This window comes from Spinacia oleracea, chromosome 3, assembly GCF_020520425.1.
Source record: "Spinacia oleracea cultivar Varoflay chromosome 3, BTI_SOV_V1, whole genome shotgun sequence".
NCBI classification, from domain to species: domain Eukaryota; kingdom Viridiplantae; phylum Streptophyta; class Magnoliopsida; order Caryophyllales; family Amaranthaceae; genus Spinacia; species Spinacia oleracea.
Window position 1 is genome coordinate 129,841,218 of NC_079489.1, and position 23,550 is coordinate 129,864,767.

Consider the following 23,550-nt stretch of genomic DNA (forward strand, 5'->3'; position numbering starts at 1 on the left):
TAGCCACTCATTTTCCATTTGTTACCCCATCATCACATGTTCACCAAAATTCCTTAATTACCGTGCAAATAGTAACCGTAAAGATCATTTAGGAACAGAGGTAGTAATTAATAATTAATAGTTAATAGTTAATAGTTAATAGTTAATAGTTAATAGTTAATAGTTAATAGTTAATAGTTAATAGTTAATAATTAATAATTAATAATTAATAATTAATAATTAATAATTAATAATTAATAATTAATAATTAATAATTAATAATTAATAATTAATAATTAATAATTAATAATTAATAATTAATAATTAATAATTAATAATTAATAATTAATAATTAATAATTAATAATTAATAATAAATAATAAATAATTAATAATTAATAATTAATAATTAATAATTAATAATTACGGAGTATTAATTAATGACTAATAACTAAAAGTGAATAACTAATTAATAATTAATCATTAATTATTAATGATTAATTAATAAATTATTAATTATTAATTATTAATTATTAATCATTGATTATTACTCCGCAATTATTAATTAAAATAATAATTTATTAATACTATTGCAAAAATTAATTTATTTTTAATGTATATTTATTTATTTGTAATTACGTTTTACTCCGTACACAATACACAGTATGTATTGAAAAATGAATAAAAGACATTAAATGTCCTTAAATGTCATTTTACATAGCTACAGCCAACAGCCAACAACTGATTTTACCAAACACATTTGTAACCAATCCATAGTCAAACAGCCAACAAAAGCAGCCAACTTGAACAACCAGTCAAACCAGCCAAGTAAAACAGCCGACAGCCGACAGCCAACAGCCAACAGCCAATTGCCAAACAGGGCCATTGTTTCTACGGAGTATTTGTGCTTATGTGAGAGAGGACATGTATAGTTATTTATTTATCTACTTTCTTTTTAACTTCCCGCTCCTTTTTTATTTGATTGGTAACAATGACGATCTCCTACGACGATTCATGTTAGCCGACCCCAAAATATTTTGGGACTAAGGCGTTGTTGTTGTTGTTGTTGTTGTTGTTGTAGGACTTGTGTAGTTGGATGAGTGTGCATATGTTCTAGACTTCTAGTGTTTTTGTTTTGATGTAGGTTGTTGGTAGCATGTGTACAACATATACTTACCCCGTTGCTTAAATATTGCAGCATGATTGACTTTAAATTTCCCATAGCATGTTTTGACGTACTCTTAATATCTCGAGTTATGTATAAGTAAATATTATGAAAAATTTATGTTTAGAAAATATATATCAATACAAATGTAATAAGATTTCACGTGAATACAAATGTAATAAGATTTCACGTGATCACAAAAAATGAATAAATTGCTGGTGTGAATAGTGTAAAAAAAACAAGATGATGCGATATGTATGGAACGGAGGAATATTAATAACATATGACCACTAATGTGGGCATATTAACCTTATTCATGACTAATTACCTATCAATTTATATGTTCCGTATTGAGAGTTTGTCTTGATCACTTGGTAGTTGCACATTGCTCTCCTATTGTGATTAGTCAAGGCTCCTTAAGTTTCTTTTAGGTATTATCGTGTTTTGTTAATGTTTGATAGGATGATTAGTCAGTTTTGTCAAAGTTAGAGTATTAATGTCAACATTAGGATTCACTTAACTCCTTAAGCATCGGTGTTAAGTTTCCGACGATTCTATTCCATGATTTAGAAAAGAACAATACTTAAATATATTATAGTAAATTGTAAGAGCATGCACATCACATTTTGATAACAAATTAATGACATTAATATGCCTACGTAAACTTAATTCATAACTTATCGGTTTATATAGTTTTGGTAATTACTTTTGATAACTTAGGATGATTAGACAGTGTTGTCAAAATATCATTTAAGAAAATGGAATATTGGAAAATCAGTCTATTAATTTATCTAATATTATAGATATTCCGTGCATTAGCACAAGTGCAATTTATTAATTTAGTATCTCAATACTAAAACTACAACATCACAAATCTCTTCATGGATTGTTCATATGCCACATCATCATCACACAAACCTCTTATCTACAAACCTTTCACCAACAATAGACAAATGTTTGTTTAGGGGATCCACCATCAATATACATCATCAGTATATTGCATACATCTTATCCACCTTTTTGCAAAGAGTAATCGGTTTGTTTTTACAAACCTCACACACAAACCTCCATTACAAACTTCACCCAACAATAACAAGGTTTGTTAACAAACCTCAAAAACATGAAACAAACCTCTCCACAAACCTCTTATTGCTAATGCCCTAAAACTTCCACTTTTCACTCAAATGAAATCTATGAGATATTTTGCACAATTGTCTCCAAAATGCAAATCTATATTTTTGTTGATAAATCCAAAATTTGAAATCTATTTCCTAGATATTTTTAATATTATTTTATACGAGGGAGTATTTTTTGGAGGAAACATCTCCTTGATTTTTCCCCTTCCATAAATTAAAAAAACTAAAAAATCAGAAGTGCAATACAAAATTACTAGTAAGACCTTGACAACGATCGTGTACCAATCCTAAATACATACGCCAAATACAGAAATGGTTTTTTGTTTGACTATCTATCATTTGCCTTTAATCACATTTTCAATTCCTCCAACCCTTGTTCAGAAATCCAAACCCTCCAATTTCCCTATCTCATCAACTCAAATTAAACAAAATAAGAACCCCAAATTTGTGATCTTCCAATCACAACCCACAATTCAAAACCACTTAATTCTTATCTGGGTAGTTATAATCCCAATATTCTTCAAATTCGAAGCTGGGTTTTTTTTCCCCATTTTTGAAGAATTGATCTTTCCCAACAGAACCCACAATTTAAAACCAGTTAATTCTTATCTGGGTAGTTCCAGAAACCTTCAAATTCGAACCTGATATATTGTTTTGAAGGAGAGGAGAGAAGAAATGGGGTTTGGGAAGAACGACAATGAAGCAGGATCAAGCACAAACTCAATCCCAATTCCAAGAGAAGACACCCCACTTTTAGGTCAATCAAAGCAATCCTCTCAATTCAAAACTTTGGCCAACATTTTCATTGCAATTGTAGGATCTGGTGTCCTGGGTTTACCTTACACTTTCATGAAATCAGGTTGGCTATTTGGTGTATGTACGCTCTTCTCAATTGCTCTTCTAACTTACTATTGCATGATGTTGTTGGTTTATACTAGAAGGAAGCTTGAATCTGTAAATGAGTACTCAAAAATCAACTCTTTTGGTGATCTGGGTTTCTCTGTTTGTGGCTCAATTGGGAGGCTTTCTGTTGATTTTATGATAATTTTATCGCAAGCTGGGTTTTGTGTTAGTTACATGATTTTTATTTCAAATACTTTTGCTCATTTGTTCAACAGTACATCTTCACAGGCTCATAGTTATCTGGGTCTTACCCCCAAAAAATGGTACATTTGGGGATGTCTCCCATTTCAATTGGGGTTAAATTCAATCCCAACACTGACCCATTTAGCCCCTTTGAGTATTTTTGCTGATGTTGTGCAACTTGGGGCAATGGGTGTTGTTATGGGGAAAGATGCTGTTATTATTGCCCAAGATAAACCAGCTGTTCAGGCTTTTGGAGGGTTGAATGTTTTCTTCTATTGTGTTGGGGTTTGTACTTATTCCTTTGAAGGGATTGGAATGGTTTTACCCTTGGAAAGCGAGACGAGGAACAAGAAGAGTTATGGGTTGGTATTGGGTTTGGCAATGGGAATGATTTCCTTCTTGTATGCTGTGTTTGGTGCTATGGGTTACCTTGCCTTTGGGGACGAAACCAGGGATATTATCACCACTAACATTGGAACCGGGTTTTTCAGCACTGTGGTGCAATTAGGGCTGTGTATTAACCTTTTCTTCTCTTGCCCGTTGATGATGAACCCGGTTTATGAGGTGTTGGAGAGAAGGTTATCTCAAGGAAGCTATAACTTGTGGTACAGATGGTTGATGATTTTTGTGATTGCTTTGGTTGCCTTATTTGTGCCGAATTTTGCTGATTTCTTGTCACTTGTTGGAAGCAGTGTGTGCATTGCTTTAGGGTTTGTTTTCCCTGCTCTATTCCATTTCATTGTTTTCAAGGATGAAGCTGGTTTGGGAAAGCTGGTATTGGATGGAGCAATTGTTGTGTTAGGCATTATTCTTGGTGTCTCTGGTACTTGGACTTCTCTTAGAGAGATTTTCGGTACCGTAGCTTGATTTTGACAAGAATAGTTGTATGGTTCCTCAACATTGGGTTGATTATTTACTCGGGTATTTGTGTCGGACTTTGGTGTTTAAGTGTAGGACTTGTCTAAGTTGTTATGATAAATAACATGGTTCAAGTGATTGATCGAGTCTAAATTGAAATGTCAAGTGTCTCAGCCCTTGTTAGAATGTTGATGATGTTACAGCCACTCAGTCCTGAGTGGCTGTATTGTTAGTCGGAGGGTCGAGGATATGGCAGCACCATAGGAGGTTCTTTGAGCTGGTGTTATGAGCTCGAGTAACACAGCACAATTCTGTATCATATGCGTGTATAATCCTAAGTTTGGTAAGATCATGTGGTTTAAGTGTGATGGTTTTTTGTATGAATCAATGATTTATGTTCAAATTGTCAAATAATGATAATAAATGAAATATTTGTTGCATTCCTTTTCAGTAAGATATTTCTTGCATATTTCCTTATTTTGGTTGCATTGTTGAGTTAATGGTATAACTAGGGTCAATTTTGGTGGGTTGCACAAATGGTAGGCATCTATCAGTTTACGTTGTTTGAAAACGACGAAAGGAGCAGCCTGATTGTTTTCTGTGTTAACGCCATCAACGACAACCCAACTCCAGCTCTGGTTGTTTGTTTTTCGTTAGATGTAGTTCTCCCAGCTTCACTTTTTCTACCCCTTTTCCATAGACTTTCGCCTTTTAATGGCTCGTTCGGTGTCACTGTCAGTTTCCCGTTTTAGTTTTTTTGGCTTTGAAAGTCGTTTGATTTAAATTGAATCATGAACTAAAAAATAGTCATTTTCTCATATTCATAGTAGTCATTTGATTTTGAAACTGGCAACAAAAAATGGAAACTACTTTTTATGGTTTTCTTATTTTGGATTTTAGTTTTGTAAAATACTGAAAACATTATAGCCAAAACGGTGAAAATTATTAGTTACACCGTGCAACCAAGGGTATTTGTATGCTTATTGGAGGTCTCTTATATTTTTCTCAGAAAATGTGAGAGGGTGCACGGTAGACCTGTCAAAAATCGACCCGACCTGAAAACCGACCCGAACTCGACCCGAAAATACTGGGTCCTGAACAAGATTTTGTAACCCGTAACCCGATTTTATCCGAACCCGAGCAACCCGAAAAGTAATGGGTCAAAAACCCGACCGAACCCGTTTTGGACCCGACCGATTGAAAATCATTGTATTTATAGTAATAAATGAGATTATGAGAAAATTTAAGCATAATAAACACGTTATTTTTACTATGTTGTGTGTAATATGATTTTAATTTGAATTATACGCCATTTTATGGTTGAACTTGACTAAATATAAACTTGAGGAACATTTGTTAATTTGTGCCCATATTTTGTATATTTATCACCTAAATTAATGAACATATAATGCGCGTTTTAAAACTCTCTCAACCCGTTGGGTCGACCCGAACCCGAAAGTTCTGGGTCTTGAACAAGCATTTGTAAACCCGAACCCGAAAATGACCGACCATATTCAACCCGGGCTCGAAAATAATTTTTTACAACCCGACCCGACCGAGCCGTTTAACAGGTCTAGTGCACGGTGCATTCAGGTGCACCTTATATGTTCTACCAGATAACATCAGCAGTTGAATTAGTTTTCCCCCCCACCTTCCAATAATCCTCCTAGTTAAAGCCAATTGTGGGACTTGACATTGTTATCTGGTTAGAAATGGACTAACTTACGTCTAGAATCATCTCAATCATCTATGTTTTGATTGATTTAACATTTTTGACGATATTTTCTTTGGAACATTCTAGTTCATCTCAGGTTTCTGGTACCAAACTGAAACTATAGCCAAATAATCTTAGGTTAGGTTCGTCTTGTTACCCCAGACGACTCCGACTAATTCAGAACATCCTAGGTTAGGCTAATTAAGTTGGTGGTGAAGTTGGAACCATCCTAGGTTAGGCTAATTAAGTCAAGTCGAGAAGCTTATTGCGGTGCTGATTACGTTGCATCCATTGGTCACCATATTACAAGCCACCTAGATATTGATTATTTTATAGATAATACATTTTCTTAGTTTATTTCCTTAGATAAATTATGTTATAGTATTGAGAGAAATCGGAAAGACTATCCTAATTTTTGTGTACTAGAAAAAAAAAAATTAAGTATAGTCGAGATTTTTCCTGACATGATTTCAATATAAGTGAACCACATGCAAATCGATTATCAATTTTTAAGGTAGAAATTATAGGCTATAGTCTTGGTTAAGGTGTCAAACGAGTCCCCCATTTTAACCATGAGCCTACTATGACCGTGACCGGGCCTAGGCTCCCAAGCCTATCTCGAACTCGCATGAAGTTTTAAAGAAATGTACTTTCTCTATTTTTTTGTAATTGCACCATCTGAAATTTCACCCTTCTCAATGCATTATTTTAACCACTAATATGTCTCATTAAACATTTAAAAAAATTATAAAAATTTGATAGTTTGAAAGTATATTTCGAGACGAATCTAACAAGATTTCATATGAATTTTTTTTTTTTTTACATATAAATCACAAAACATAACAATATAAAAACATGGGAATAGTGCTAAAACTGAAATGGTGCAATTATTAAAAAAAAAATAAAAGAAGTATTATGGAGTACTTGAGAAGATAAAGTGGGTAAAGGAACTCCAAATAAAAACAAGAACAAGGATATTTTTATTGGAACTAACATCATTAATAAACAATTTTTCTGGATTAAGATTATTTTAAACCTAATTATTGCTTGATAGTTGATATTTGATAACGTAAAAAAAATGGTAGCTTGGCGTAGACCCAGCAAACGAGTCATCTGGATCGGATTCGGATAATTGGATCGGATTATTTTGGGTCACTTTTACGTATTTTCGCGTACGAGTATGGGTCAGATCTTTTCAGATTTTGGATTTAATTCGATTTTTGATAGTCGGACCGGTTTTGGCTTGGGATATGACTTCAGATTAATATCAGATCGATTCAATATTGGGTTGGTTCATATCAGATCAAATTTTCCGGATTAGATCGTGTTTTTCGGGTTTTGATTTTTAATCTGGTTATTTGGGTGGGTTTTTGGGTTGTGGCTAGAGAATTGAGATGGTTCAGGGGTGGTGATCTTTGCTGGAACAAAGAGAGTCAAAGGCCGGTGGCCTCCGGTTCAACTAGCAAAAAGGTATGGTGTGTCAAGGTTCATACTACGAAGCAGAAAATCAAGTGGATCATCAATTGTCTTACCAAGCTCGAGACTTTCTTCACCGATTTAGATTCGATGCTTGATGATGTTTTAGATACTAGCTCGGCTTTTGATTTTATTGTTTGGTCACCTGATAAAAGGTAGGGTAACTTTATCAACTATCACCTCGTTAGATAATGGTCCGGTTTGGCAAATAGTGGTTATCGGTTAGCTGTAACGGATGGGTTTGTCCGACCGTTTAGAATCCGACCCAGTGAACCCGATGGGTTTGTCCGACCGTTTAGAATCCGAACCGTTTAGAACCCGCGAGTTAAAATCCGAAATCCGATCCGATCCGATTATATTCAACCCAAATCCGACCCAACCCGTTAGTATTGATCCGATTAAGATCCGAATCCGTTAACAGACCGATCCGTGACAATCCGGATCCATTTAATCCGATCCGAAGCGATCCGAAACCCGTTTATGATCCGATCCGTTTAAATCCGAATCCGTTCCAACCCGAGGAATATCCGTTTAATCCGATCCGTTTTTAATCTGTGACCCGTTTAATCCGACCCGTTTCAACCCATGACCCGTTTAATCCGATCCGTTTTTAATCCGTGACCTGTTTAATCCGAACTAATTCCAACTCATCGATATAATAATATATTCAATAACTTATATTACTAATCTTAAATTCTTATTACTTTTAAAAGTTAGTTATTATTTTCGTCCCCTAATTAAGTCATCGATATGAATATATAATTTGGAACCGAATTGACCCAAATTCCAACCCGCTACCAAATAACCCGATCCGATAATTACCCGAACCAATATAAAACTGAATCCAATGTAACCAGGCTAAATTAGTTTCAATCCAACCCGTTTTAGTCTATTACCGATTAATCCGATCCGATATGAATCCGATCCGATATGAATCCGACCCGAAATGAATCCGATCCGATATGAATCCGACCGACATGAACCCGAACCCGTTATAGTCCGACTAAACCCGTTAACAATCCGTCGTATTCCAATCCGATCCGATCCGACCCAAACCGACTACAATCCGACCCGTTTACAACCCGATCCGATATGAATCCGTGAATAAAAAATTCGACCCGATCCGGTCCGTTAAGTTTTCAATCCGATCCGATCCGACCCGTTAGCCAAATTAATCCGTTCCAATCCGATCCGTTTCAACCCGAATCCGATGAGTCCGACCCAAACCCGATCCGTTGATCCGATTTGACACCCCTACCTGTTGGTATTAGCTTGTTTGACCAGTTGGTTGTCTTAGCTGGTTATGTAAAAGTGTTTGGTAAATAGCTGATATATAATAGTTATTTGATTGTGTAAAATTACCAATAAGGACATTAACTTATTTAATTATAGAAAATTAGTAATTGCTAAATATATGGATATGTATGATTAGATTTTTATCGGAATAAAATGTACTAACATGAAAATAATTAAACAACATTTATATAAAATTGAAAATTTGTTAATCCCACTAACAACTTTTACGAAAATAAATTATTAAATGTCTAATTTGCAAAATAGGAATAACTAAGAGAAAAAAAAAGGTTTACATTACATTCTTATAAGAAACTCAATTTTAAATTTTTATTATATTATACATCATCTATTTAAGAAAAAAATGTCTAGTTAAATAATATAAAAATAAAAGGTAACAAAATAGTAAATACGTAGTAATAAAGTTAAGTATTAAAGTAAATAAAGAAAAGGTAAGCACCGTGTTATAATTTTGTGCATAATTTTTTTTTCTTTCAAAAATCACTTATTTAATTTCTTTAAAATCACTCTAAAACATTTTATCTAATACATCTGAACTTATTTGAATTTATCTTAACATTATTTTTTTGGCTGTAATAAGTCAAAATTAGTTGAGCATTACAAATCATTCATGATTCATCTAACAAGGTTGTTAAAATAACTACGAGTACAATTTTTTTTAGGAAATGGAGTCAAATAAATTTTTTTGACATTTTTTATGGTTCTATTATTGTTTAGTTTTATTTTCTATGTTGTTGCAAGGGTTGTTACCTTCATTGTAATTATTTGATTAAGCTATTGCGAATCGGTGAATCAAACTATAGATGTATGAGCATGATTCATATGGGTGTAATTTTTGCAAACTTGAGGACTAAATTGTCTTTTTAGCTTACCTAATACAATCCTCTAATTGAAAAAGCTCAATGGAGCAACTTTTTGGAATTAGAGGATTCATCCCAATCCTCTCTTTCAATCCTCTTACTTCTAAATACCTAGATTAGAGGTTTGCATTGGTCAAACCTCTAAATTGACCAATCCTCTAATTTTTACCAATCCTCTAACAACCAAACACAACCAATGCCCTTTGAAAACAAATAAATTGGGTAATCATTATCGTAAATAATCATTATCGTATCATCCTACGCATGTACTTTTAGACAAGTTGTCCCTTAATTAATGATAAATACTAAATCTTCGATTCTTCCCCTAAAAGACGTTACTCATATATATTTTACACCCATATAAACTTGCTAAAGATAATGCCCGGCTCTACCCGACACGAAAAAACTCGGGACGCACACGATAAAAGCACGAACCGACGCATGGGCACGAATTAGTGGGTCGTTTTGGAAAAATCACGATAAGGCACGACACGACTCGACCCGACACGACAAATCATACTAAATTTTGTAATTAGGCTTATGCACGACGGGGCCTGCCCAACACGACCTGAAAGCCAGTGGGCCTGGCCCTGTTTTGAACTTTTCAGCCCGTCCCGACCTAGCACGATACAATGTGAGCCTGGCGCATGCACGACTCATTTAGGCCCACGTCCCGTGGGCTCGGCCACAAGCCCGACCCGACCCACGACCATCTTTACACCCATACGATTTAGCTAGGTAAGAGTTTTAATAGGCATGGCCCGACCCTAGGCCTGGGCGAGGGGTGCGACGGCCTAGGACCCAGGACGAGAAGGAGCCCAAAATCATTTTCTGAAGTTAGTTATGAAGGAAATAATGGCCTTGGTCCAAGTTTGCATTTAATGAATTTAATGTTAAGTATAATAAATGCGGTTCAGTATTAATTAAACAAGCTAATTATTCAGTGAGATCAAGTGATATGAATGCTTAGCAAGAGGCCGCTTCCGTTCAAGTGGAAATTAATAAGTATTAATCCCACGACTTATACTCTTGACTAAACCCGGGTCACACAAATAATACGTGAACGGATCAAGTATTTAGGTGAATTCAATATTCAATAAACACTCGAATTATGGACATTCGGAAATGATGGATCTTGTTTCCAATGGGAGCTAAAACCATCAAAAGGCAAAGAAAGAATCTTTTCCGGAAATGAAGATATTGTCAGAAACGGAAATATGGTTCATAACGAAAATATAAATATTATCAAAGTCGAAGATATTACCGGAAACAAAAATATAGTTCGTTTCGGAAAATATTAACGGCAATAGAAATATTGCCGGAAACGAAAATATTGCTGGAATAAAAAATATTGTCGAAATCGGAAAATATTGTTGGAATCAGAAATATTATAAGAAACGTAAATATTGTTTCAATCGGAAATAAATTCCGGCGAAAAACGAATCGGAAGCACGACGAGCGACAAGCCGACAATCGAGCCAGCCCTTCGCTCGACGAGCAAGCCCACGAGGCACACAAGCCAGCACCAGACACAAGGCTAAGCGCCCGCGCCGAGCACAAGGCCCAACGTTAGCTCTAGGCCCAACGCCCAGCGTGGCCTGCCAGCCTTGGCATGGGCGGTGTAGCAGCGTGGGCGCCAAGGCAGTAGCCCGCGTGGAACATGGGCGGTGCAATGGGCTTGGGCGCCAAGGATACTTACGCGGCAAGTAGGTTGGTCCACAATCAATCCGTTTTCCTTATCCTACATGACTTAGAGTTGTAGGATTATCCTAATTCTTAAGTGTTTGAGATTAATCTAAATCCTAATTCTAAGGATTTGGGTAAATCTAATCCTAGTAGGATACGACTATCTATTCTCCTATAAATATATGGTCCATGATCATAATTTAAACACACAACTTGAATTCAATATATTCGATATTCTTGCCTATCACTTATAGTTCCCGAGTGCATAATACCTTAGACGATATCCTAGTTGGTTGAACCTAAGGAGGATCCGAACGTGCTATGGACTATCTACGGAGGGGCGACATTTGGAGTACTATACTTGTTCTTGTTAGGTTCTGGAGCAGCTAGGGAAGGCACACATCATATAGTATGTATACTAAATTATGCTAATTGATTATGTGGCAATTAATTTGGATTCTGGCTATTTATGGTTTTTCCGCATGTCAATTAGATTGTTCATATCCTAACAGTGGTATCACGAGCCACTAATTAATTGCTTAATCAATTACATTAACATGGATAAAATTTTATAAATTTGCAAAGAATTAAGGAGGTGAATTAATTTTGTGTAATTAATTGCAAATTTGTGCGATTATTTAATTATATATTCGGCTATTCGCAGGATTTTCGGCAGCTTTGTCAATTTTGATCGGAATCTTATGTTTTTATAGCGAATTCTGAAGGAAATAATGCCCTTGGTCCAAGTATGCATTCAATGCTAAGTCTAATAAATGCGGTTCAGTATTAATTAATTAAACACGTTAATAAATTCAGTGAGATCAAGTGAGCTGAATGCCTAGCTAGAGGTCGCTTCAGTTCAAGTGGAATTAATAATATTAATCCACAGCTTACTCTTGCTGAACCCGTAGGGTCACACAAATAGTACGTGAACGGATCAAGTATTTAAGTGAATATATTATTCATTAAATACTCCATTTATGAACATTCGGAAATGACGGATCTCGGTTCCAGTGGGAGCTGAAATCGTCAAAAGGCAAAATATAGAATGCTTCGGAAATGATGATATTGCCAGAAACGGAAATATGGATCATGACGGAAATATAAATATTATCCAAGTGGTAGATGTTGCCGGAAACGGAAACATGGTTCGTATCGGAAAATATTATCAGAAATAGAAATTTTGTCGGAATCGGAAATATTGCCGGAAACGGAAATATTACCGGAATCGGAAATATTGCCGGAATCGGAAATAAATTCCGGAATCGGAAATATTAACGGAAACGTAAAAATTTGTTCGAATCGGAAATGAATTCCGGAATCGGAAAACGAATCGGAAGCGTGACGTGCAAATTCGAAGTTGAAATCAGGAACTCCCCAGTGGAGTCGCCAGAATTGTAGGGGGGTTTTTTGTACGTTGCTTTCCCTTCCTACGGGGGGGGGGGGGGGGGGCGGTTTTTAGAACCTTTGTATCTTTGTACTTTGAAGGAGTCGCCACCAAACATTGTTTAGGGACTCGTTTGGAAAGACCAAAAAATGACTCTATTAGGATAAGGCATTGAATCTTAGAAACGGATGGGTGAGATTCGGGCAAGGGAACGAGATGCTTATTCCGCGAGCTTTAAAAATGATTCAAATGCGTGGCAAAACATTTTCGAAAATACCCTAGTTTAGACTATGTGGGTTTGAATTTAAAACAAATGAAATTTCTAGTTTGTATTGTGGTCACTTTGCTTTAAAGTTAATTTAAGGGAATCTAAGACCGATTTGTCCAAGAAATTATCTTTGTTAAGCGTGGCGTAACCTTGTATTTTGTTGTATTTAGCATGTTAGGTGATGAAAGAAATAAGCAAGTAAAGCAACATCATAATGCAAAATAGGTGCGGAATTAGTAAAGTACAAGACCACCTAGAAATGGACTAGGAGGTAGAACCACATTGCCTAGAAGGACTAGGCAAGTAAAGTTGCGGAATTGAAATTACATAATTGAAAGTGCGGAATTGAAATTGCATAATTGAAAGTGAGGAATTGAACTTGCATAATTGAAAGTGCGGAATTGAAATTGCATAATTGAAAGTGCGGTATTGAACTTGAATCTTAGCACATGAGATCTGAACGCCAAGCGACTCCTTAAAAATAAGTGCGCCCGACACGGATTCAAAGCAAAAATCTCTACTTTAGGTCAAGCTACTCGACCTAAAGTTTCTTAGATTTTGAACATAGAACTTGAACTTGAAAGGTTTAAATCTTGAAATATTGAACTTTGAAATATTGAACTTGACCTTGAAATATTGAACTTGAACTTGAAATATTGAACTTGACCTTGAAATATTGAACTTGAACTTGAAATATTGAACTTGAACTTGAAATATTGAACTTAAGAGTCTTGAATCTCTAAGATTGAACCTTTTAATGTGGAAAAGGTTTGATCTTTGATGTGCTCTTATTTTGAAATGATCCTAGTTTAGGGAAGTGATTGCAAACAACCCTAAACATTATTGGATCTTGAAACTTGAACTTGAAATTTGAAAAGTGGAGTCTTGAATCTCAAAGATTAAACCTTAAACATTAGAAAGGAATCATCTTTGATTACTCCATGTTTTGAAGGTGATTCTAGTTCAAAGAAGTGATTACAAACTGTTAGGTTATGATACATATGACACTACATAGATCATGCGGAAACAACCATTAACCCAGGACAACATATTATTTACACATAATCATATAGCATAATTTAGATGCATACTCTTTGTTGCGTGCCCTCCCTAGCTGCGCCCGAACCGAACAAGAACAAGTCTTTTAGGACTCCAAGTGTCGTCCCTCCGTAGATAGTCCACAGCACGTCCGGATCCGCCTTAAGATTGACCAACTAGAATCGCCCTCAAGGTACTAGAAAATTTCGGCACTTTATGAGCAAGATGTGTGTTTTAATTTTCTCTCAAAAAACTCACTTTTGAATACTTTGAAACTTGTGTATAAATTATGACCCCTAGGCCTTTATTTATAGAGTTATGGAAAAGGAATCGTAATCCTAGTAGGATGCGAATTAATTGGAATTAGAATCCTACATGAATTCTATTTAATTAATTTATCCAATTAGGAATAGAAATTTAATCATACACTGACTCTTGTAGATTCAGGAATCACGCATGAGCACAAACTCACACACACACGGCAGCCACAAGGGCTGCCCATGCGCGTGCGAGCAGCAGCCCGCGTAGCACGGCCCACGCAGCCGTGGCCCTTGGCGCGCGCTGGGCCCGCCTTGCGGTAGGCCTGGGCGCTGCCTTGGCTGGGCTTGTGGCGCGCATGCTTGCTGGGCGATGGCCCCGGCTTCGTGCTGGGCCTTCGTCCGGCAAGCCTCGTCCGATGCTAATTCGTACGATACGCTTCCGATTAAATTTCCATTTCCGGAATCTATTTCCGATACGAACAATATTTAATATTTCCGATTCCGGAATTAATTTCCGTTTCGAACAAATATTTAATATTTCCGTTTCCGGAATTATTTTCCGATTCCGGCAATATTTCCGATTCTGACAATATTTCCGTTTCCGGTAATATTTCCGATTCTGGTAATATTTCCATTTCCAATAATATTTTCCGATACGTACCATGTTTCCGTTTCCGGCAACATCTACGACTTGGATAATATTCATATTTCCGATACGATCCATATTTCCGTTTCCGGCAATATCATCGTTTCCGGAGTATTCATTTCTTGCCTGTGACGATCTTAGCTCCCACTGAAAACAAGATCCGTCGGTTCCGAATATTCATAGATGGAGTATTTAATGCCATTAAATACTTGATCCGTTTACGTACTATTTGTGTGACCCTACGGGTTCAGCCAAGAGTAAGCTGTGGATTAATATCATTAATTCCACTTGAACTGAAGCGGCCTCTAGCTAGGCATTCAGCTCACTTGATCTCACTGAATTATTAACTTGTTAATTAATACTGAACCGCATTTATTAGACTTAACATAGAATGCATACTTGGACCAAGGGCATTATTTCCTTCAGTCTCCCACTTGTCCTTAGGGACAAGTGTGCATTTCCTAATTCCTTTGTCGCTCGATGCTTGCTCTTGAACATAAGGTAAGAGTTGTCATCCTTATTATGTCCAGAGGTGTTCCTCGGTTTCAGAGTTCAACTGATCAAATAAACAGATAATCATAGCCTATGATTCATCCGAGCACGGCCATGCATTTCACAGTTTCTAGCTCTCCGAGTGGCCTTGTACAACTTTTAAGCATCTCATCCCGATTTATGGGAGGACAATCCCAATCTTGCGATCTTGAGATTAGACTTCGTTTGATAGGTGATTACCTGAGCGTTGCCTTTATAGCCTCCTTTTACGGTGCGACGGTTGGTCAACGTCAAAGCAACCAGTTCTCAAACAAGTAATCTCAAATCACTCAGGTATTGAGGATTTAGTGTCTAATAATTTAATGAAATTTACTTATGACAGACTTTCATCTCTTACAGTAAAGTTTCATAGGTCTTGTCCGATACTAGTCTTCCCAAAGTAAGTATCTATGCAAATGATTATGACATTGCCATGTCCACATAGTTCAAGAAACAGAACTACTAGTCATCTTGCATTCTAATCGTCTAACGTTTTCTATGCGTCCAATTTTATAGAAAACTCCGATTAGGGACCATTTTCAACCTTTGACATTCAAGTTCACTTGATAGACATTTCTTAGTCACAGGACTGGTCCTGACAGTCTATCTTGAATATATCGTCAAGTTGAAGGGACTCATCATTTAATAAACCACAAATTAAATGGAAAAATGAATTTATTTCATTTATTGTGAATGATTAACCAATAATGTTTTACAAAGATTAAAACTCTAAAACTTTAAAACATTAAACAGAGACATCAAAGCCATTCTCCAATATGCTTGATTCCCATAGCTGCAGTGTGCGAGTTGTGCTTCGCTTGCGGCAGAGGTTTAGTTAATGGATCTGATATGTTGTCATCAGTTCCAATTTTGCTTATCTCGACTTCTTTTCTTTCAACGAAATCTCGTAGAAGGTGAAATCTACGAAGTACATGCTTGACTCTCTGGTGGTGTCTAGGCTCTTTTGCCTGTGCAATAGCTCCGTTATTATCACAATACAGGGCTATTGGTCCTTTAATGGAGGGGACTACACCAAGTTCTCCTATGAACTTCCTTAGCCATATAGCTTCCTTTGCTGCTTCATGTGCAGCAATGTACTCCGCTTCAGTTGTAGAATCCGCAATGGTGCTTTGCTTAGCACTTTTCCAGCTTACTGCTCCTCCGTTGAGGCAGAAGACAAACCCAGACTGTGATCTGAAATCATCTTTGTCGGTTTGGAAACTTGCGTCCGTATAGCCTTTAACAATTAATTCATCATCTCCACCATAGACCAGGAAGTCATCTTTGTGCCTTTTCAGGTACTTCAGAATGTTCTTGGCAGCAGTCCAATGCGCCTCTCCTGGGTCTGACTGGTATCTGCTCGTAGCACTGAGTGCGTACGCAACATCCGGGCGTGTACATATCATAGCATACATTATTGAACCAATCAATGATGCATATGGAATCCCATTCATTCGTCTACGCTCATCAAGTGTTTTTGGGCACTGAGTCTTGCTTAGAGTCATTCCATGAGACATGGGTAGGTAGCCTCGCTTGGAGTCCGCCATCTTGAACCTATCAAGCACCTTATTGATATAAGTGCTTTGACTAAGTCCAATCATCTTTTTAGATCTATCCCTGTAAATCTTGATGCCCAATATGTACTGTGCTTCTCCTAGATCCTTCATCGAAAAACATTTCCCAAGCCAAATCTTGACAGAGTTCAACATAGGAATGTCATTTCCGATAAGCAATATGTCGTCGACATATAATACTAGGAAAGAAATTTTGCTCCCACTGACCTTCTTGTATACACAAGATTCGTCCGCGTTCTTGATGAAACCAAAGTCACTGACTGCTTCATCAAAACGTATATTCCAGCTCCTGGATGCCTGCTTCAATCCGTAGATTGACTTCTTTAGCTTGCATACCTTTTTAGCATTCTTTGGATCCTCAAAACCTTCAGGCTGTGTCATAAACACAGTTTCTGTTAAAACGCCGTTTAAGAAAGCAGTTTTGACATCCATCTGCCATATTTCGTAATCGTAATATGCAGCGATTGCTAACATTATTCGAATAGACTTTAGCATTGCAACTGGTGAAAAGGTTTCATCGTAATCCACACCGTGGACTTGCCTGTAACCTTTTGCAACCAATCTAGCTTTGAAAACTTCAAGTTTCCCATCCTTGTCCTTTTTCAGTTTGAAAACCCATTTGCTTCCAATGGCTTGGTAGCCATCTGGCAAATCGACCAAATCCCATACTTGGTTTTCAGACATGGAGTCTAATTCAGATTGCATGGCTTCTTGCCATTGCTTGGAGCTAGGGCTCGTCATAGCTTGCTTGTAAGTCGCAGGTTCATCACTTTCAAGTAATAGAACGTCATAGCTCTCGTTCGTCAAAATACCTAAGTACCTTTCCGGTTGAGATCTATATCTTTGCGATCTACGCGGGGTAACATTTCTAGATTGACCATGATTCTCACCAGATTCTTCTAAAGATCTCTGAGTTTCATCCTGAATGTCATCTTGAGCATTCTCTAGAGTTTGTTGTTCGACTCGAATTTCTTCGAGGTCTACTTTTCTCCCACTTGTCATTTTGGAAATGTGATCCTTCTCCAAAAAGACACCATCTCGAGCAACAAACACTTTGTTCTCAGATGTATTGTAGAAGTAATACCCCTTTGTTTCCTTTGGATAGCCCACAAGGATACATTTGTCAGATTTTGGATGAAGTTTGTCTGAAATTAATCGTTTGACGTATACTTCACATCCCCAAATCTTAAGAAAAGACACATTTGGAGGCTTTCCAAACCATAATTCGTATGGAGTCTTTTCGACAGGTTTAGACGGAGCTCTATTTATAGTGAGTGCAGCTGTATTTAGTGCATGTCCCCAAAATTCTAATGGAAGTTCGGCCTGACCCATCATTGACCTGACCATGTCTAGCAAGGTTCTGTTCCTCCGTTCTGACACACCGTTCCATTGTGGTGTTTCAGGAGGAGTCAATTCTGATAGAATTCCACATTCTTTCAGATGGTCATCAAATTCATAGCTCAGATATTCACCGCCTCTATCAGACCGCAGTGCCTTAATCTTCTTGCCTAATTGATTCTCTACTTCACTCTGAAATTCCTTGAATTTGTCAAAGGATTCAGACTTATGCTTCATTAGGTAGACATAACCATACCTACTGAAGTCATCAGTGAAAGTGATAAAGTAGCTGAAACCACCTCTAGCATTTGTACTCATTGGTCCACATACATCTGTATGGATTAAACCCAACAGTTCATTTGCTCTTTCTCCAACTTTAGAGAAAGGTTGCTTTGTCATTTTGCCAAGTAAACATGATTCGCATTTACCATAATCCTCTAAGTCAAATGGTTCTAGAATTCCTTCCCTTTGAAGTCTTTCTAAGCGTTTCAAGTTTATATGGCCTAATCGACAATGCCACAGATAGGTGAGATCTGAATCATCCTTTTTGGCCTTTTTGGTATTTATGTTATATACTTGTTTGTCGTGATCTAATAAATAAAGTCCATTGACTAATCTAGCAGATCCATAAAACATCTCTTTAAAATAAAACGAACAACTATTGTCTTTTATTATAAAGGAAAATCCCTTAGCATCTAAGCAAGAAACTGAAATGATGTTTTTAGTAAGACTTGGAACATGGAAACATTCTTCCAGTTCCAAAACTAGCCCGGAGGGCAACGACAAATAGTAAGTTCCTACGGCTAATGCAGCAATCCGTGCTCCATTTCCCACTCGTAGGTCGACTTCACCCTTGCTTAACTTTCTACTTCTTCTTAGTCCCTGTGGATTGGAACATAAGTGTGAGCCACAACCTGTATCTAATACCCAAGAAGTTGAATTAGCAAGTATACAGTCTATAACGAAAATACCTGAAGATGGAACGACTGTTCCGTTCTTCTGATCTTCCTTTAGCTTCAAGCAATCTCTCTTCCAATGCCCCTTCTTCTTGCAGTAGAAGCATTCGGATTCAGAAGTGGGTTGACTGACCTTCCTCTTTGCAGATTTGGCGCCAGTTTGCTTAGTTGGGCTGGCCTTGTTGCCACCTTTCTTAGCATTCCTCTTCTTTCCAGATTTCTTGAACTTGCCCCCATGCACCATAAGCACATCCTGCTTATCACTTTTGAGCGTCTTTTCAGCGGTCTTCAGCATACCGTGAAGCTCAGTGAGCGTTTTGTCCAGACTATTCATACTGTAGTTCAGTTTGAACTGATCATACCCGCTATGAAGAGAATGGAGGATGGTGTCTATAGCCATTTCCTGAGAAAATTGCTGATCCAGCCGACTCATATTCTCAATGAGTCCAATCATTTTGAGAACATGTGGACTTACGGGCTCGCCTTTCTTAAGCTTGGTCTCAAGAATTTGCCTATGAGTCTCGAATCTTTCGACTCGAGCCAGATCTTGGAACATGTTCTTCAACTCACTGATGATTGTGAAAGCATCTGAGTTGATGAACGTTTTCTGCAGATCCGCACTCATGGTGGCGAGCATTAGACATTTCACATCCTTGTTGGCATCAATCCAACGATTGAGGGCAGCCTGAGTGACCCCGTCGCCAGGAGCTTCGGGCATCGCCTCATCTAGGACATACTCCTTTTCTTCCTGCATAAGAACTATTTGCAAGTTCCTTTGCCAGTCAAGGAAGTTTTTCCCGTTCAACTTCTCCTTTTCGAGAATTGATCGAATGTTGAATGAATTGTTGTTTGCCATATTAAAAACTACAATTGAAAAGAATAAACAAATAAATAACCATTCACAGTTTCTCTTAATAAACTTAAATTCTAGCATACATGCATAATTCAATGTTTATTAAGCATTTTATTCAAGTTATGTGTTCCGGCAGGTGTGAATAAAATGATTCCAAGATCCTAAAATCATTGAAGAACTAAGCACAGTTTGTCGACTTAATCCTAGAACATTTTAGGTAAGCAAAAGCCTTTTGCTAATAGTCTAGAAACTATTCTTGGTTGATAGGTACGTCTAAGAACTTATTAGGTAAACCTATCGAATTTGCCACGACATAAAAGGACTCCTTACTTATATCGTTGAGTTTCACCAAAACTAACATGTACTCACAATTATTTGTGTACCTTGCCCCTTTAGGACCAATAAGTAACACCTCGCTGAGCGAAAACTATTACTAGATTGATGTAAAGGATATCCAAGCAAGTGTATATTTTGGCATGGCACCTTTTAACTCAATTTTTAAGTTTGGAACTTAAGGCTCTTACTATGTTGGTTAGATTTTAAGTGAACTAAAATCCTTAATCATGCAACATAATCAAGCTTTTGATCTCATGCATTTTAAGACATATTTAAAGCAATAAATAACTTAAAACATGCATAAGATATTTGTGATCTAGTATGGCCCGACTTCATCTTGAAGCTTTGACTTCAAAGTCCGTCTTGAAAATCTCCGTGGGAGGCACCATTTTCTTCAAATAGGATAAGCTATAACTAATTACAACTATTTGATGGTACGCAGACCATTTTGAATTGAAAAATAACTTTGGTGCTTTAGACCAATTACATTCAAATTAATGGTACGCAGACCATATTTTCTATCCTATTTGGGCCATACTAGTCACTTCATAACCTGCAAAACAGTACATATACAATATATATACCATTCACCCATTCATTATCATGAATGGCCCACATAGCTGGTTAGTAAAACACATTATGCATCACGTAAACATTTGCAGCAATTAATCAAGGGCACCAATAATCTACCAATTATTCAGTCCTTATTAATTCTAATCGAGTTGTTTTAACCTTAAGGATTTGTAGACCTAATCAAGAGTTTATGACTAAAAAGCGCTCCCACTCAAACCAATAAATTCATATGCTTTACTAATTTTAAACATAAAATTGTATTTCTAGTCTAACCGGAAACATACAAATTTAATTAAAATTTAAAGCTCATATAAATTTATAATTGAATCCAAAAAAAAATTTAATTTAATTTCAGTCGCATTTAAATTAATTCATGATTTTAATTTTAGTAAAATAATTAGAATAAATTCCATTTATTATAATTATAATATTCAAAATTAAAATCCAAGAAATTAATTCAAATTATTAATTTTAAAATTAATTAAAATTACGTGAACTGAAATTTTCAAATTAAACATTCAAAACGATCTAATCGTAACGCAAACACCCTACGCGTTGCACGCCCATGGGCCGCACGCACACAGCCATTGCTGGCCATGTGCGCGCAGCCCATGCGCTCGTCGCATAGCTGCTGCTGTCCTATCGCAAGCCTCCGCACAGCGCCCCATCGCACGCGAGCTATCGCTCGCAGTGCGCGCGCGCGAGATCGCTCGCTGGGCGCGCTGGCTCGCTCGCTGTGCGCGCGAGCCATCGCTCGCTGGGGCGCGACATCGCTCGCTGGGCGAGCGACATCGCGCGCTGCGCGCGCGAGCCATCGCTCGCTGGGGCGCGACATCGCTCGCTGGGCGAGCGACATCGCGCGCTGCGCGCGCGAGCAGTGCTGGGCGCAGCGCTCGTGGCACGCGAGCTTGCGCTCGCTGCGCGCGAGGCTGCGCGCACTTGTGCGAGGCAGCGCGCGTTGTGGCGCAGCTCGCTTGCTGCCCACACGCGACTGCCTTGGCTCGCCCTTCGCCCATGCCCATTCGTTCATTGCTCGTGGCACACGACACAAGGCAGGGCTGCTGCCTTGTGCTCGTGCACTACGCCCTTGCTCATTGCATTCGTGCCGCACGGGCGACGAGCTCCCTTGCTCGTCGTCGCATGCCCGCATTATACAACACCCCTTAAGGGTAACACGAAGCGTCCATTGCTTCGTGCGTGCAAGTTATTTGAACGAATCGCATAAAATTTTAAAATTTATATTTAAAATTAATGACAAATTAATAAATATTATTAATTTCATAATTTTAGGGCGAAAAATCGAAAATTTATTATCCAATTGATTTCCGATTGATATGGATTCAAGTCTAGGTCATAAAAATTTAAAATTTATCGTAAATTTACAATTTTTATGGTGGTTTTTAATCATAGGTTTCTAATTAAATTACAATTAATTATGAAAATCAAATTAATTCTAAATTATTCTAATTTTCAACAAATTAATCATAATTACAAATTAGATTGCATAATTAACAAGACTAGGCATTCAAACTTGTTAAACATATGCAGTAGGTCAATCAAAAATTCAAGATTTATCAACAGGAATCGCAAATATTTAATTTAACATCTTAAATTTACGAAATTTTGCATTCGAAAAACTAAAACCTTCGAAAAGTCATAGTTAGGCTTCGAATTTGAGAATTCTGGGTTCGGCAGAAAAATACTATTTTTGTCAAAATTTTAGAATGCCTTTTACATGCGGAATTGACACAAAAATCACTCAATTCGGATGAGTAATGAAGAAACTGCCGAAAAACTGCGTACATATAATTAAATAAACGCAATTTGCAATTAATTAACAATTTCGAAAATTAATCACCCCCTTTAATTCTTGCAAATTTGTAATATTTAACCATGTTCATGCAATTTAGATTATGAAAATAATAAGGGGCTCGTGATACCACTGTTAGGTTATGATACATATGACACTACATAGATCATGCGGAAACAACCATTAACCCAGGACAACATATTATTTACACATAATCATATAGCATAATTTAGATGCATACTCTTTGTTGCGTGCCCTCCCTAGCTGCGCCCGAACCGAACAAGAACAAGTCTTTTAGGACTCTAAGTGTCGTCCCTCCGTAGATAGTCCACAGCACGTCCGGATCCGCCTTAAGATTGACCAACTAGAATCGCCCTCAAGGTACTAGAAAATTTCGGCACTTTATGAGCAAGATGTGTGTTTTAATTTTCTCTCAAAAAACTCACTTTTGAATACTTTGAAACTTGTGTATAAATTATGACCCCTAGGCCTTTATTTATAGAGTTATGGAAAAGGAATCGTAATCCTAGTAGGATGCGAATTAATTGGAATTAGAATCCTACATGAATTCTATTTAATTAATTTATCCAATTAGGAATAGAAATTTAATCATACACTGACTCTTGTAGATTCAGGAATCACGCATGAGCACAAACTCACACACACACGGCAGCCACAAGGGCTGCCCATGCGCGTGCGAGCAGCAG

General features: G+C 37.2%; 1 protein-coding gene across 1 annotated transcript; it reads left to right on the plus strand.

Annotated features, from left to right (window-relative positions):
* Window positions 1–2,596: 2,596 nt before the first annotated feature.
* LOC110791038 (amino acid transporter AVT3C) lies at window positions 2,597–4,677 on the plus strand. The gene has a single exon (XM_021995801.2). The coding sequence runs from the start codon at window positions 2,955–2,957 to the stop codon at window positions 4,230–4,232; it is 1,278 nt and encodes a 425-aa protein (XP_021851493.1). The 5' UTR covers window positions 2,597–2,954; the 3' UTR covers window positions 4,233–4,677.
* The last annotated feature ends 18,873 nt before the right edge of the window (window positions 4,678–23,550 follow it).